This window comes from Diplotaxodon limnothrissa, linkage group LG12, assembly GCF_057381915.1.
Source record: "Diplotaxodon limnothrissa isolate DT_005_m linkage group LG12, D_limnothrissa_male_GT1.1, whole genome shotgun sequence".
NCBI lineage: Eukaryota > Metazoa > Chordata > Actinopteri > Cichliformes > Cichlidae > Diplotaxodon > Diplotaxodon limnothrissa.
In genome coordinates, this window is record NC_140607.1 from 34,135,986 (window position 1) to 34,152,716 (window position 16,731).

A 16,731-nucleotide genomic window follows, 5' to 3' on the forward strand; every position below is an offset into this window, starting at 1 on the left:
TATTTATTTCTAAGGATTTGATGGAAAACTTTTCATTACCTTGCCAAGGTAATAAAAGTTTTCCAAACCTTCCTGGATCTAGTTCTGGATCTAGAGCTCCTGACCTAGAATCTAGATCAAGATCGACTTTAAAAGGTAATTATTCCTGAGATGGGCCAAGGCTCTAGTTCAAACCAACCAATCAACCCTTACCCCACCTCTTTGGCAGAGGTAATAATCTTGACTTCTGTAATCATGATTCTCTCTTATAAATTTGCAATTAGTTTGGGGATATTAAATTTATTGAAAAAATCTCCAGTGTTTTACCCATACCCTAACCCAACTAACTAACCGACCAACCCTAACCTCAGCTCTTTGGTAGAGGTAATAATCTCGACTTCTGTAATCATGGGTCTCTCTTACAAGTTTGCAATTCAATTTGGGATGTTAAATTTATTGAAACATTAGAGTTTTACGCATTTGCTGTTGATCAAATTCTTAAATAATATTAAATCCTAATAATAATTTTCTTTCAGTGAGTTTAAAATTGTGCCATGTGCTCCCACCAGAATTACAAACACCTTTTTGTCATAGAAGCAAACCCTTTTTAAATCTACATAAATTTCTATGATTTAGTAATGACATATCATTCTTGTTGCATATAAAATTTGTCTATTTATTTTGCACTAAATCCATTTTGACAAGTTACTGGTTTAAAGGGATTTGCGTATCCTCTTACATAATCCATGTGGTTAGGTTCGGCATTTGGCATTAACAGCTACACATGGTGTTCCTCACTTGGCGGAGACAGATACCACGTCCAGATGTTGCTCCTGGCTCTGCCCTCTTCCTGCCCTGAATGAGAAAAGAAGAAGTGGATTTGTGGCGTAAGAGGGGAGTGTCCCCCTGAGTCAAGCTGTCCAGCATGGGAAACGTATGAAGAGGCCTGATGTAGACCTAGAGCAAGGGGTTTTGGCACAAAAAAGACGTCTTTTCCTTCATTAGATAGCCTAAGAGCTGTGTTTTTTCAGTTTTTTCCCCCTATATCGTAACCATTTCCTAACACACCTTCCATTTAAATGTCTAAACCTTTTCTCCCTGGCCTGAAAATTGTTTCCGGTAAGAAACAAAATGCCTTTTAAAGGGCATTTTGAGGAACGATTACCTCATAGAGCACATTACGGGAAAATGCTCTAATGACGGCTGGCAGCAATTCCTACTTTAACAGCACTGATGTTTCAACTCTTAGTTTCCAGGAGAAAGGCAGTAATATATTCGAGAGTGAATTTACTTCCCTGTAAGGGAGATAATTAGTGACTCATTTGTATCTTTTGTTAAGCCACATTATGACGATTTCTCTTGATCTTAACAGATCGGTATGATGGGCAGATAGCAGGAGGAGGAAGAAGAGGAAAAGAAGATGTCATTCTTTGGGCTGGACTGTGTCAGGAAGAAAGAGAGGGGTAAGGTTTGAGCAGGTTTAGTTTATTAATATCAGCAGATCGCCATAATATTTACCGTCTGTATTTTCACTACTGACATTACTGAAAAAATAAAATGAAAAACAGTCTCAGCCTAAAGCTTTGGAAGAACTTCCCCAGCAGATTTAGTGTTTTTATAATGGCGTTTAAATAATTCTAATATTTAGAGTTCTAAACATTATTGTTGTTTTATATACAGTGCTTGACAACATTTCGACAGCAACTTTATTTCATCAACAGCGAAAAACTTGGCAGTAAGTGAAAGCTCCAGAACTTCAGCTGATGACCTGGGATTGTTTTTGTTAGTGTCAGGGAAGCAAGAGTAACGGGTTAGTGAGGTACGTTAAGCCAAAAGCCAGAGATTTCAGTCTCACAAATGATACTGGAGTTAGGTTGAAGGTTTCACTTTAAAATGCATTTTCACTAATAAATTTCTATACATGTTTTCAGTACAAAAAATTTCTTTGGCATAGAGTAGAATACAATAGAATAAACCTTTATTATCCCAGGAATGAGAAATTTCGGTGTTACAGCTCTTACAGCAAGGAAAAATAAAATATAAAAGGAAGACACAAAGTGGTAGACTGTGTGGACAAATGTGGAATATAGACATTAATATTGCACATTAGTGTGCCCACTAGCAGAAAGCCTGGATTTACTAAGAAATTGATAACTACTATTGCATACTCGAGCCAGCAAACTCAAAAATAGCCCAGCTATGTCGAACTTGCTTTACAGCAGATCGTTCTGGTGAACCCTAATTGAGTCATTGAGGCAGATAAACAGGTCCCGAGACTGTTTATTCAATTAGCTTGGCTTCGGGGCAGACTGAAAGGAAGCTGGGTTATTGACAAGCAAACAGAAGACTGGGTGGAGGCAGCTCATAGATTCAGTTTGCTATTTTTTCCCCTCCTAAATTAGCAAAGATTAGGAGATGCTATAAAATGCTGCAAACCTGTTGAAATATGGACTGGTTCCATTATGGCATGAGGACAGAACTGGTGTTGCACCACCAAAAGCACCAATTCAGCATAAAATAGGTTCCAGTGGGGTTCAGGTCAGACTCCAAAGCACCTGCCTCCAATTTTACAGGCGTTCATCATAACAAACGGAACAGGGGTAAAAAAGAGGGCATAAAAGTTAGTTTTTCTATAACAAGTTATACTGTATTACTGGATTTGAAAGAATTTCTAAATTTGGCACTAAAGCAGTGTATCATTAAACAAGGCCCTATTGCATTGTTGACAAGTCAAAATACTAGTGGGGGAAAAAAATCACTGCTATTTGCGTTTCACAAATTTATAGCATTTATAGTTTCTACACAGTTTTTTATTTTTTCATGCCAGAAAAAGATAAAAATCTACTCGCAGTTAAAAAAAAATATTTAGATACAAATCAATTATGGTCGTGCTTTTTGTTTTTTCATTTTTGTCTTTTCTTTTGCAGAGCTGGAAAGGAAAATCAGAGCAAACGACCGCGAGTACAATCTCTCCTTTAAATATGCGGTAAGTGCTGAATAGAGTATACACTGCGTGTGTGTTATTGGTGAGTTTTCCACTCACAGTTCATCAAAGTGAAATTCTATTGTCCACTACAAACATGACTAAAATAGAGATGGAGATCAACAACAGATGTTGTCGCCCACGTATCTTTTAGACAAAACACTGTTAAACACAATTTCTGTCAGTCTCGATATTAACAACAGGAAAAAAACCTCCTTGGGGCTGTGTTGATGTGTCTGGATTTTATCAAGATACGGGCTGTCAGCCAAAACCAAAGAGCTGAGGTTGTTGTTGAGTAAATGCCTTCATTTTCTGCTCTGAGTTGCTGCTGTCAAGGCCAAACCAGTGTATCAATAAATGTTACGCTTTAAAAACCAAAACGCGAACAAGAAGTTCTTTTAGTCTTGTGAACATAATCATTAAAATGTATCCAAAGCAGACATCATATAAAGTGTGTTCTTTTAGAATTTAGAATCCTCTTTATGGAGGATGCTGTTACTTGAAAAAAAAAAGAATAAAAAATTTGTAAATAATAAAATTTTCAAAAGGTGTTTCAAATAGATGTTATTAACGCTAAGCTGTGTGTTAGCTGTATGCTAACATTCGGCTTAAAGAGGACACAGCCATTAGCAAATAAATGAAAACAGACATAAACAGTCATTTCCTCTGTTTGGGTAATTGTACATTTTACAGTCAAAACAAACTTTCAAGCGTGTGGGTGGTTGTTCTTAGGGAAGAAATGCAGAGATAGCGTGACATGTGAGCTGCAGTCCAGCGAGGCGGTGGGGCTTCTTGATAACATCCACCTGGTGCAGACAAAATGCCTCTCACTCTTTCAGATATCTGTAGGGACGTCAGAAAAGTCACATAACATCCATTAGAAAAACCCTGTGATACTTAAGGAGGAGTTTCATTACAGATTCTGATCTGATTAAACCGTAGACAAAGACTTCTCTGAGGATATTTAATCCTGTGTATGTATTTTGGTTCAAACAGATTAACCTCAACATTTTTAAATGGGTTAATTTTACTTAATCTGAGAGATGCTCCTAGGAAATGTAGTGTAATTATCAGTGAGACATTGTCCTACAACGACCTAAAAATATCTACAAAAAAATATAAATTGAGCAACGCTGAGAGTGGTTAATGCCACAAACAGGTTGCAAAATGAATCGTTTAATACACTAAAGTTTATAACCATTGAGCAGCTAAGGAATCTGTTTTTACCAGTGATAGAAGCTCGAGCGTTTGTGAGGCAAAGCATTTTTCTATTTTATTTATTTATCTATTTTTCTGTAGAACCTCTGCTTTCAGCCTCAGTCACGTCACTTTTACTGATAAGTAAATTACTGTGTGTATGCTGCTACTTAATCACAGATGACTTGTAATCACATAGACAAAAACATGGTAGGAAACCATTAAGCAGTGAACCATTCACCATGTTTTTGTATATACCACTGCAAACATGTAATTACATTCTTTCCCTTAGTCTGTGTTTTGTCCTGTTTCTGAAAGTTCTTTTCTTTCTTTTCTCTTTCCCATCACCCTCCAACCAGTAGCAGCAGATGGCCCCGCCCCTCCCTGAGCCTGGTTCTGCTGGAGGTTTCTTCCTGTTAAAAGGGAGATTTTTTTTTATCCCGCCGTCACAAAGTCCTTGCTCACAGGGGGTCGTTGGATTGTTAAGGTTTCCTTCTAAATACTGTAGGGACTTTACCTTACAGTATAAACCACCTTGAGGTGACTGTTGTTGTGATTTGGCACCATGTAAATCAGGGGTCTCAAACTCAAGCTGTGGGGCCTCTGCTGGCACTGTCATCTCACATGAGGCCACTTTAGTGTTCAAGTAGTACCAATCCCTCAACATGTTTCTGCTCTCTGCTCATATTGCCTTCCTAATATATCATTTTTTGCTTTTTAAAGAACTTATTTTAACGCTGCACTCAGCAACAAACACATCCTCTCTAACAAAAATGTAACTTCAAAGGCCAAATTGCTTTATAGTTCTTCACGTCAATATACGGCCGCAAGTAGGTGACGTGGGCCGAACGTTTGAGACCCCTGATGTAAATAAACCTTAACTGAACTGAATAGTAAGACAACCCAAATTAGTGAATGCTCATATATGTTTTACCTTTATAGAAACGCTTGTGGCTGTTTGCTCAAAGTCTTACCCTTTGGTAATGAGTTAATCTCATCTTCAGTCACTAATTTAATCAATAATTACAAAGTCTGACTGTGCTTAAAGTCAATATAATGTTTCACATTGGTTTGCAGATGCTGCTGGACTTGCTGCTTTTTCAGTAAAGATCCAGAGTAACAGGATAATCCATGACAAACATTCTCTGTTGGTGTCGCGACCGTGGTACGATGTGTCACTGAAGTTTGTTGAAATAAGGCAGAGAGGCTTGGCTCATTTTTTTAGTTTGTTGAATAAAACATAGGAAAATGTCTTATTGAGAAGAGTAGACACAGAACTGCATCAGGGATATGAGGTCTCACTCAGAACAAGTGCTTTCTAACTTTATTACTTTCTCAGGCTGATTACAGAGTGCTCTGATTATTAAATTAGTTGGTGTTACTGAGAATCTTTTCAGGAATATTCAAGCTGTACTCTCACTCTCCTTTATGCTACCTGCCTTTGGACCCAAACATAATTTTAGCCATTCAGTTTCCAAATGACCAAAAGCACAGGCAAATATTTCTTAAAAGCCTTAAATGTGATTACCTACCATTTGACTGTCTTATCACCATTTATACTTAGAGCCCAATTTCCATAAAGCAAGCCATTAAGGTTTTATAGATTTATATAAGTGCAGTCCACAGAGTAAGAGCTTCACACAGTGACCGGATGCTTCGGATATAAGGCTTTATTTGTCCAGTAGTTTCCAAGATGTAACTCCTCACAGAAAACGCTTAAACCATGCCATATCTCATTTAATTTGTCCGTCAAGCTCATCTCTTTGTGTACCTCTGTGCCATTTCAAGCACTCGGGCTACACAGATCACTCTGTGGAAATCCCACACTGACCACTTGCATTTGCACTTTGTGTAGACCCCCACATCAGAAGACTTTCAGTCTCATGCGCCCATGCAGCAGAAATGTCATAGCAAGTACGGGGAAGCCCAAGATGCAATTACAAGATCAGTCCACCTAAACTGACCTGATTCACAAAACGCTCTGGCTGTTTAACCATTCGTCCAGAGTTACCCAACACCTCCACCCATCATTCTCCAACTACAACCCTCATTTAAACAGAAGGCTCACCATCAAATTCACAGTAGGGACAGCTAATTTTGTTTCCTAGGTCTATTAATAACTTTAATAACACTTTGCGCTTCCTTAAAAAATGACACAAATACTTTCATTCAACAAACTCCAGAATTTCTCAAAAGTAACTCTGCTGTCAGTTTTATTCTTAAATTTTTGTCACATCTCCTTTTCTTTCTGTCTTTTACAGACAAATGCCATCAAAACCTCCAAGTACAACTTCTTCACCTTCCTACCTCTCAACTTGTTTGAGCAGTTCCAGAGGATTGCTAACGCTTACTTCCTGTTCCTCCTGGTGCTCCAGGTGAGTTTTAAGCAAACCTGTCTCACTGTTAGTTGCCTGACACACTAATTACGGAGTGTGTATGACACTTTAATCTTTAACTTCTCAAAGAAAACAATGAAGGATACATGAATTAAATTGTTCACTAAAGAAGGAAAAGAAAGACAGAAGGAATTAAAAATGCAGAAACCCACATAAGGATCTGACGTCCAAAATAAAACTGAAAGAGGGAATAACACCAAACTCCCAGAGACAGCGTGATGCAAACAAAGGGGAACAGAATAATTACGCAAAGAAACAGGAAACAATCCTCAGCCGCACGAATCAACAGAACCACAGATAACACAAAGACGTGATGTAATGACTTATTCCCGAAAAAGGATTTTGTTCTTAGACTCCAACTCTTCTCCCAGTTTGTCCAAGAAACCAAAAAAATTAACCTCTGAAACAACTTCTTTATGTTTAATCAGTAACTTGATATATGTTCAGTTTTGCTTTTACTGTCAGAATCACTTCCTAAAACATCAAAGGAATCTTAAAGTTTGTCCACGGTTCGCACTGCAGTGATGTTTATCCGGGGTGGCTGTAGCTCAGGTGGCAGAGCAGGTCAGCCACTAATCAGAAGGTCGGTGGTTTGATCCCAGGCTTCCTCCTGCCTGCATGCCAAATATCCTTGGGCAAGATACTAACCCCGTGTTTGCCTACTGGTGGTGGTCAGAGGGCCCGGTGGCGCCAGTGTCCGGCAGCCTCGCCTCTGTCAGTGCACCCCAGGGCAGCTGTGGCTACAATGTAGCTTGCCATCGCCAGTGTGTGAATGTGTGTGTGAATGGGTGAATGACTGAATGTAGTGTGAAGCGCTTTGGGGTCCTTAGGGACTAGAAAAGCGCTATACAAATGCAGGCCATTTACCATTTACCATATTTAAGGGTGTGCAGTAATCCAAAAACAAGAAATTGCCTCATTATGTGCTAAACAGTCACGTTGCACGACAGAGTTTAAAGTGACCACTGTACCATAACAAAGGAACTTAGACACTGCAGTTTAAATTGATTAATAACCAACATCTGTTTTTTTCTTAATAAGTGCATCTAATCCACCAAAGTACACAAAACAGAAAATAGCTTTATTTAGATTTCCTATTGAAACAAAATTTCAATGGGAAGCAGATTTTGGCAACTCAAACACTACTCGGCAAACACAACACACATGTATAATTAAACAGAAAAAAATAGCAATAATATTGTTTAATAAAAAGTTGTGTTGACAAAGTAAGATCCTCTTTTCAAGTTTAAAATGGGCATAATGCACACAATCCTTTTTATACACACCTTTCTTTTCATTATGTAAGTAAACATACGCCCATGGCTCTTTACTTTATTCCAACCTGAGTTTAAATAAAGTTTTTCTTCTCTGCGTTTTGTGTTCTTCAGGTGATTCCTCAGATTTCCTCGCTGTCCTGGTTCACCACTGTCGTCCCCCTGATCCTCGTGCTGACGGTCACCGCTGCCAAGGATGCAACTGATGATATTGTGAGCACATTTGAAAATGTCTTCTGCTTTTTTAAGGCTAGATAGCAATGAAAAAACCAACATCTACAACCAAAATAATTCATGTCCTTTATTGTACTATTAGAAAAATTAGAAACTAATAAAAAGGTTACGTTTGTATCCACATCTTCTAAGTTTGCAATACAGATTTCTCAGTTTACATTTTAAATTCTGCACCCTGCTAAACCTCAAGTACAGATATGTTATCAGTTGTTATTATCCTTCTCATAAACTTAGAATTAATTCATTTCTAACTGTCACAGTTACTTATTGTCAGTAGATTAGACATGCGACCCTCCCTTCTCCAGACAGCTAACAGCGAGTGGCTAAACAAAGACAACAGCTGGTTATAAGCTAACTTTTGGCAGCAAATGCTAGACTGAAGCGTCCTAAAAATCACACTTTCCCTCTGAGTCCAACAAGGTTAGATCCATTTCAAAGAGAGTTTCACTAAAGCCGTCTAACAGCAGCTAGCAGAGGCTGAGCGCAACACTTACCGAAAATAAAGCTTACGAAATCCTCAGCAACTCACCTCACTGTCACTGTCATAAGACAGGAGTGAGCTTCACTGACTCATCCACTCATATTGGACTCCATTCACAAATCTTTACAGCCTCCTCTGGAGTAAATAGACCTGGACACTCGGCATATTGCCAGAGTTGTTTGTTCTACAGCAGCCAAGTAGCTTGAATTAAGAGGGGTAAGAAAACAGAATTCAGTCGACTGCAATCTGCAAAGTTACCGTATCTGTGATGAGATTTGGCACTCTAACTTTTAAGCTTCCAAATGCAAAACAGGCATGTCAGAAGATGCAAACACATCCCCCACGCACCCCAACACCCAAAAGAAGACCATACAACCATCACTATTGGGATTCTCTATTCAGTCAATTTATATAAACATCAAACAGCCCATCTCAAGCTCAATGCCTCTTCAGGTAACAACTTTTATGCAACTGTCTTTTTAATAATAGGATTTTGGATCTGATGTTAACTGTTAGTCACTCATTATGCGTTGCCCCCCATGTCAAACTTTAACTAGAATCTCCTTCAGAAACTGAATAATGAGAATCCCACCTCGCTTCACTTCAGACTTTGCATCAATCATTAACAAAAAGAGGACACCTGACATATTGTCATTATACACATATTGTCTACGACTTATTTATCTGTGTTTCACTCGATTTTTTTTTAAACTTGTCCTTTAAAACTGCTGTAGTGGCTGTCTGTCCTACCATAAAATTACCTTTTTCACACTATAATCTACCATCTCTCTAGTGCATAGTCTGTGTGATATTAGATAGTACTGATGTGAGACTAGAGCAAGTAATATTTGGTAAATTTAACATTATTTTGTGGCCTCCACTCTATCCAGGCACTTCTGTTGCCTAAAAGACATACATTCAACAACATGTTGAATAAAGGCAGCAACATAAAGAAGTGAGGAGAGGGAGCTGCCAATGAAGCTGAGAGAAGAGTAGATATGATTATTGTAACTCTACTCTGGACTCCAACTCGCTCACCTCCAACGATTGCAGCTTGTTCAGAATGCTGCGGCTCGTCTCCTAACCGGAACTGGAAAGTTTGCCTCCATTACTCCAGTGGTCTCTGATTTACATTGGCTGCCTATTAAATTTTGTATTGATTTTAAAGTTCTGCAGCTTACTTTCAAATGCCTAAACAACCTTGCGCCTGACTATCTCACCGACCTCCTCAGGCTCTATGCTGCCAGCTGTTATTTACGATCATCTGCTAAATTACTTCTGGCCCAGCCCAGACTAGGCGTGCCTTTGCCTCTGTAGCACCAAACCTCTGCCTGCTACCCTTCGTGCCTCTGACTCCATTCAATCCTTTAAAGCACGCTTGAAAACTCAACCTATTCCAACTTGCTAATTCTCACCGCTCACTAACTGCTGTATCGTTACTCATTTCTCTGGATTATCATGAATTTTCCTATCTCTGCTTACTAATGCCTTTGTTTGTTTCTCTATTTCACTTTGTTTTAATGGCTTACTGTTCAGTGTAATCATTTTACTGTTTATTCAAGTCAAAGTCAAGTCAAAGTTTATATACATAGCACATTTAAAAGACTAGTGTTCATCAAAGTGCTTCACAATGAAACCGCAGCGCGGGCAGAACAAAGAACAAATAGTACAATTATACTTTAAATTGCATTGACATGGCGTAGTGCAGGCCAAATGAAAGTCAAACTAATTTGTTTCAAAAACGTAGTTAAACAAGTGTGTTTTTAAATGGGACGGAGTACGGATTTCGACTGGGAGATTATTCCAGAGTCTAGGGGCAGGGATGGCAAATGCACGGTCACCTCTGGTTTTTAAATGAGACCTTGGTTGCATTAGGAGCAGTTGGCTGGAGGATCTTAGTGCTCTCTTTGGGTTGTACGGATCAAGGAGATCAGTTAAGTAGCTAGGGGCCAGGTTAATTAGAGTTTTAAAAGTAAGCAGAAGGATTTTGAAATCAAGTGATATTTGACGGGAAGGTTAGCGAGGACAGGAGTGATCTGCTCATGCCTTCTAGTGCCAGTTAAGAGGCGTGCTGCCACATTCTCATAGCCAACTCATTTTCATTATTTCAGCTTCCTTCAGCTGTCTGCACTCAAGCCAGTCTTTTAATCAAGAGATTGGACGCATGTCCAAACTGTTGCTCAATTGAATATTTCTTCAGACATTTTTGCGAAAATTTCAGCCAATTCCGTCATCTGGGAGTTAAAACTGATTAAGAAATAACTTCCCCTCTCTCTACGTCTACTCTACAAATGGCAATGACAGTTTACCAGTCAGGTAAACAATGACAGCACATTTCATTAAACAAAACCCAATGTGCTTAACACAAATGACCGAAAGCTGCAAGTTCAAAAGGGATACGGCTTTTTATTTAATTGTCAGAATGTTTCCTTATTCTTTTATCAATTTGTGAGAAGCAAACCAGAAAAAAAAGCACTTGTAAAACAATGATTTCAGCAGTTAAGGTCAACCAGACAAATGTGCATGTGTGCCGGTGTTTGCATGTGAGTGGAAAAGGACTTAATGCCAAACCATTAAGACTGGCTCAAGGAAGAGAAACAGAAGTCTTTTTGTTAAGCAGCAGAGATCCTGACTGGTAAACGTCTGCTACTTTCACAGGGTCACTTGGTTCAGGGTTAATTTGATCTCAGCATTCCAGGTGTGACCAAGTGTGGTGAGGTAGATGACCTTGCAAAAGCAAACTATGGCTGGTGTTTGGAATGCAGTTGTAAAAGGAGAGTTTTACAAGTTAGTTTCAAGTCAGCTGCAGAGATTTCAAACTTTGTAATAATGAATTTAAAGTAATGCTACATCCCAATAGTGAGTAATTATTGCTCGATCTTCCTGCTTTATACTGGTGAGAGTATATATCATACTTACTATTGTTTGAGTACTTGCGATTGTTTTATTGTACTTTTTATATTTTACATTTATATTTATTATTGAATCTTGCACCAAGGAAGTGGCACTCCAATTTCGTTGTACTGTGTACAATGACAATAAAGGCTATTCTATTAAATCACTTAAATTGCCATTAAATTTTTCACAAAAGGAAAAGACCCAACAGAATGACTCTTGAGGGAGACGTGTTCAAATAATCCAAGCAGAGGAGGGAAAACTGATATACAGACAAATCAAAGGGACAAAGGCATGTAAATGAACAATAAAAGTAACTAAACACAAGACAAACTAATTAAAGGTAGGGCAAACACTTACAAATGCAGATAAAAAAAGCTAAAGATAGGAAGCAAGATAATCAAAACATTAGGACAAAATATCAGACAACGGCAGAAAGTACAGGAACTCAATATAACACAAGAAATTGTTCAAAAAAATGAGATAATTGGAGATGAGAGAATTCACATATGAGTTGTTGCTAGAAAACTAATTGTTGGTTTTAGAAATTACTTACATTAAAACAATTAATTGCAGGTTTTTTTTTCTGTTTAAAAAATACTGTCATAAATTCAACTGATCAACAGCCATCAGCAATTGCCAGAGAATTGACAACAGAAGTTAACAGTTTTGGATAACCACTATCTTGATGTGATCTCTTCACAAAGAATTAGAATAAAAAGGTCGGGTGATAACAAGGTGGAATGTAAAAGGTGAAAAAAAATAAGACTTTGACTTCCCAGAAAGCAGAACATAAAATCCAGACAGAACCTCTTCAGGTTGTAACACAGAAAGAACAAGTTCAACATTAACTTTATTTTATTGTGGCTGTAACCTTCATTTTCTCTTCAACAGCCTGATCAGCATCTCTTTAATGTGTTGCCGTACAGATGAGTTTCTGCTCTGTGCAAAGCTTCACTGAGTTTGCCATATCTGAGCTGGGCCTTATTCATATTTGAAACAAGTAGTAACAGTAAATGTTTCCAATCAATAAACCACATTTAACCCTTTTGTAATCTGAATATAATTTCAGAAGGGAAGCCACCCTTCAGTTTTAGCTCAGTAGCAGACTCTCTGTCTCACATACAGAAATAAATAGTAAGTCTATGAGACGAGACAAAGAAGTGTCATCATGGAGGGAAGTAGACGTTTGCCTAAGAGTCTGAGGTTTAACTCAGCTAAAACCCTCTTCATTTTGTACAGTCACTGCATTATCATCTCTTCTCGCATACTCTGTTAGTTGGTGACTGATACCTTTAAAGAGAAATTTGGTCACAAAAAAAACAACAACAAATCAGTGAACTCAGTTTGAGTTTCCTGTGACCTTTTCTGACTCAGTCCTGTCATTTTGTTCTGTTTCCCAGAATCGCCACAGGAGCGACAATCGAGTTAACAACCGAAAAGTCCAAGTCCTTATTGATAGAAAGTAAGTTTGTGTGTGTTTGTGTGGGTGGGTGGGTGCTATGAATCATATCCTCATGCACGGATTCAAAGTATTTGATGTTTCAGCTCTGAAGGTGGAATGTCACTTATGTGCCTGTGAGATCCCAAATAGAGCATAGCTCACATATTTGAAATAGTAGACGTAAGAGCAACAACAAAACAAGTGCTGCCCACCATCCTGCAGCTGCTTCCTGTGGCTATATTGGAGCGCAAAAAGGAAAATACAGGTTCAAAAATATCCACTGCGCTTGGCTATTATCAGAACAATTAAACATTATACATCAAGTGAGGTTCTAATTGTTTTAAGGTCTCAAAATTGCCATATGGGATGTTATCACAAGGCCTGTATACCATGATGTGATGATGTTATAATCAAATAAGAGATAAAGCCCCCATTTGTATTTTTACTTAGGAAAGGTGTGGTGGATAAAAATATTTTAACTTATGTCTTCATTTCCTCCTGGCTGCCTTGCTCACTGTTTAGTCCACAAGCAGCTGCAGGAAAAAGTTTACTTCCTGCTGACACAAGGCCGCCTTCTGTTAAATACGCAAAATAAAGATCACTTCATTTTTAGGACTGGAGTAAATAGTTTATTTCACTAAAGCATATGTCCCGTTCATTATTCTGTGTTTAGTCACTGGGGAAGCAGCTGTGCTACTGAGATTCAGAAACAAACTCATACCACAGTACCTGTATTTATTGTGTTTTACATTCTGTTCTGTTTTTCCATTTAGATTTACTCTCCTATATTTTGTGTACTTTTTTTCTGTTTAATTAGAAATTATCAGTAAATTACTGAGTGATTTTTTTCTTGTCATATTTTATTGTAATTTCCTAAGCTCCATTTTCTTATAAGTTGTGTTTAATATTTGCTCCTGTACTTCAGTTTTTTGCAACTTTGAGGAAAAATGAAGTATATCCTATCAGAAAAAGGAAAATGCTGAATACTATTAAAAAGAACTGATTACAGGGTTGTAATAATCATTTTATTAATACAATAAATAGTAATAATGGTTTAAAAAATTCAATAGTGCCATTAGTATCCAAGAAACCTTTTCAATACATAAATCCCAGCAACAGTAGCCTCAAGGTGCTTTTTATTGTAAGGTAAAGACCTACAGTAATACAGAAAACACAGAAAACCCTGATAACAAAAATATTGTACTGTTTATATAATGATAACAAAAAAATACATGAAAATTATTTACAATCTTTGAAAAACTGATGTGAAAATTATTCCTTTACGTTGTTTTGACATGTTAAAGATTACTGCAAATATTAAGAAAACTTACAAACTAGAAAGAGATCATCCTAAAAATATGTCAGCTGTGGGAATCTGAAACACCAATATGAGCAGAAGCATGTAATGGGAAACTTGGCAAAGCATCCAGTTCCAGCCAACTATTAGAAACTCTGGCTATTATTGGCAGATAAATACACAGAGAGATAATACAGGACACTGGCAGGAACATCCAGCAAAAGGAAAATGACTAATATTAGGATGACCTTGGTGTTCAGTGGTTATTTGTGAGCCCTCAGAGCATTTGTTTCCTGACCATCTTCAAAGAAAAGGGAAAGTGATACTGTGCACACACACTTACCAACCTCTCCCTGTTCTCAGGCTACGGAGTGAGAAATGGATGAATGTGCAAGTGGGAGACATCATCAAACTAGAAAACAACCAGTTTGTTACAGTAAGTAGAGCATCAGAGGGTGGAAGTACTTCTTATTTGTTCGTTTTTCTCTTCCCCAACACATAGAATATAAACTGTACTTCATTGTGTTACAGTTTATTGTTGACTTCCTCTGGATGTTTTATTTTGTTCTTGTGGGTTGACTCGGTGAACTTTTAGCATGTCTGTTCAAAGGAACAGACTCATAACCAAATTAGGTTTAGGGGAAGTTTTTCATATTGTAATTTTGACGTTTTCTAAAAGACAAAAGAACAATCAGAGATGTCAGTAAACCTAACGTAAGTTTTTAGTTGAGTAATAAAATCCTGTCATTGATCACATACATTTTTACCATTCATAAATTCTTTGTGATTTCAGGCAGACCTCTTGTTGCTCTCCAGCAGTGAACCACTCAACCTTGTGTACATTGAGACTGCAGAACTCGATGGGTTCGTCTATTTTTCCTCCTTTTTCACATCTAACCACATCCTTCTGTTTTCACTTCCGCTTTATGCAGCCGTCTTCTTTCTTCCTCTTTTTAACTTTCTCGGCTTCTCTTCCTCAGAGAAACTAACCTGAAGGTGAGACAGGCCCTCCCAGTGACGGGAGACCTGGGGGATGATATTGAAAAACTGGCAGATTTTAACGGTGAGACTGTAAACACACACACACACACACACACACACACACACACACACACACACACACACACACAATTTTTTCAGTGTAATGCACTTTGATGTTAAATGTAAATGTGCTATATAAATAAAAATGACTTACCCTGTTAAGGTTATTCCTCACAGTATACATAGAAGGTTTTATTTATATAATAAATAAATGGCAACCTACCCAACGCAATACTCAACGTAAGACATAATAAATAAGTTAAACTTCATTCACAGTTTCTGTAAAGAAATCTGGAAATGTTGTTTATTGTTTATGGCCTCCTTGTAGTTTTACATGTTTTGACTACACAAAATACATGTTTATGAATGTAGTCAATGCCACTCTTTCCATTAATGCTTATTAACGCTGGTAATTTTCTAAACCAGTTATGCCCAAAACAATAGACAGAGAAAAAATTAAATAAAGCCGAGGCATGTAACGGTTACTATTACAGTTATAGTTATTCTACACTGTTTCTTTATTCTCATCAAGGTTTTATCTTGAACTCGTCTTATATAGTAAAAAAGCGCTAAAATTAAGCAAGTGCCAGAAATAAAGCAACGATCAGCAGATGAAAGTGAATAAGTGAAAACGCAAAGAAAGAAAAAGTTCATGTTAGGCTCACGTATTTTCTAACCCATGTTTTTTTTTTTTTTAACCTTCATTTAACTTTAATTCATCTGAAGACAATTTGTGAACGTTATGGAGGTATTTTGATTTTTCAAATTGGTAGATGTCATACTCTTTCTAAATCTAAACCTGGCCGTGTCTTTCCTTTCCTCAAGGTGAGGTCCGCTGTGAACCCCCCAACAACCGCCTCGACCGCTTCACAGGAGTGCTGAGCTTCGCAGGTCAGAAATATTCACTTGACAATGAGAAAATCCTGCTGCGAGGCTGCACCCTGAGGAACACTGAGTGGTGCTTTGGACTGGTGCTATTTGGAGGTCAGACACACATTAATAGGGAACTACTGTAGTGGGAATTATGAAACTTGTGACTTCAGATCATTCTGTTTCTCTTTTGCAGGTCCAGAAACAAAGCTGATGCAAAACTGTGGGAAGAGCACGTTCAAGAGGACCAGTATAGACCGTCTAATGAATATCTTAGTCCTCTTTGTGAGTGCATTTGTTTTATCACATCTCAGGGTCATCAATAATTTATTGTTTTTTAATGAGATTTGTGAAGAAATGAGCTGACTGCTGCTGAGGTACTGAAGTTTAAGTTTACAGTTAAATCAGTTCATTACACTATTTCCCTTCTGCTAATGCACCACAATTTTTTTTTTTATTGGACATTCTCCTCACCAACACTAACGATTTATTTAAAATCAAAAGATCTGATGCAGTAGAGCAGCGCGAACAGGAGAAAGCAAGAAAATTGTGATGTATCCGAGACCGTAAAGGGGATGCATGCATAGTTTGCTAAAGCTTCAAGGTGCAATGGAGTAGCTACTACCACAGCAAAGGAAGA

At 37.8% G+C, this 16,731-nt stretch overlaps 1 protein-coding gene across 1 annotated transcript in view; it reads left to right on the forward strand.

Annotated features, from left to right (window-relative positions):
* The window catches only part of LOC146621730 (phospholipid-transporting ATPase ID-like), a 45,865-nt gene that overhangs the window by 17,360 nt on the left and 11,774 nt on the right, over positions 1–16,731 (forward strand). Inside the window, exons 2-11 of the mRNA XM_085367520.1 lie at positions 1,352–1,442; positions 2,907–2,965; positions 6,421–6,534; positions 7,944–8,042; positions 12,843–12,904; positions 14,544–14,616; positions 14,974–15,044; positions 15,161–15,243; positions 16,047–16,205; positions 16,288–16,376. Of these exons, the coding sequence (XP_085223646.1) occupies positions 1,400–1,442; positions 2,907–2,965; positions 6,421–6,534; positions 7,944–8,042; positions 12,843–12,904; positions 14,544–14,616; positions 14,974–15,044; positions 15,161–15,243; positions 16,047–16,205; positions 16,288–16,376 (852 nt within the window). The 5' untranslated portion in view covers positions 1,352–1,399. The remainder of the gene's footprint in view (positions 1–1,351; positions 1,443–2,906; positions 2,966–6,420; positions 6,535–7,943; positions 8,043–12,842; positions 12,905–14,543; positions 14,617–14,973; positions 15,045–15,160; positions 15,244–16,046; positions 16,206–16,287; positions 16,377–16,731) is intronic.